The 550-nt window shown below is 61.3% G+C and overlaps 2 protein-coding genes across 2 annotated transcripts in view; both read left to right on the top strand.

Annotated features, from left to right (window-relative positions):
- The window catches only part of EMH_0035150 (uncharacterized protein), a gene marked incomplete at both ends in the record, with an annotated part of 2,714 nt that extends 2,485 nt beyond the window's left edge, over nt 1-229 (top strand). Inside the window, one exon of the mRNA XM_013494948.1 lies at nt 44-229. Coding sequence (XP_013350402.1) covers nt 44-229 — 186 coding nt within the window. The remainder of the gene's footprint in view (nt 1-43) is intronic.
- Nucleotides 230-342: 113 nt separating this feature from the next.
- The window catches only part of EMH_0035140 (uncharacterized protein), a gene marked incomplete at both ends in the record, with an annotated part of 1,637 nt that continues 1,429 nt past the window's right edge, over nt 343-550 (top strand). The window contains one exon of the mRNA XM_013494947.1: nt 343-550. Coding sequence (XP_013350401.1) covers nt 343-550 — 208 coding nt within the window.

Raw genomic sequence — 550 nt, 5'->3', positions numbered from 1 at the left:
TTCGGGCATTCCCTTTGCGGTGCTCGACCTCAACGCAATGCAGCAGGCAGCAGCAGCAGCAGCAGCAGCAACTGCAGCAGCAGCAGCTGCTGCTGCAGGAACGCCGGCATGTGACACAAGACAATACAACGGACCCCTGCAGCAGCAGCAGCAGCAGCAGCAGCAGCAGCTGCAGCAGCTGCAGCAGGTTCCCCAGCTGCGGCGAGCTACGACAAGCCCTTCAAGCTGATGCTGCTGCTGCTGCTGCTGCTGCAGCAGCAGCAGCAGGAGCTGCTGCTGCTGCTGCTGCTCCAAGCTGCTCCCACTGCAGCATGAATCTACCACGATCTTATAGAATAACCGATGCAGCAGCAGCAAGTGCAGCAGCAGCAGATGCAGCAGCAGCAGCAGCAGCAGCAGACACTGCAGCAGCAGCAGCAGCAACTTCACCTGGTGCAGCAGAGCTGCAGCAGCAGCACAAGGCCGTATCACCAGACAGCAGCGGCAGCTGCTGCTGCAGCAGTTGCAGCAGCAGCTGCCGCTGCAGCAGCTGTCGCTGCAGCAGGTGCAA

This window comes from Eimeria mitis, genomic scaffold (genome assembly GCF_000499745.2).
Source record: "Eimeria mitis Houghton genomic scaffold, Emh_scaff1349, whole genome shotgun sequence".
Lineage (NCBI taxonomy): Eukaryota > Apicomplexa > Conoidasida > Eucoccidiorida > Eimeriidae > Eimeria > Eimeria mitis.
This window is presented reverse-complemented; position numbering and strand designations above follow the sequence as displayed.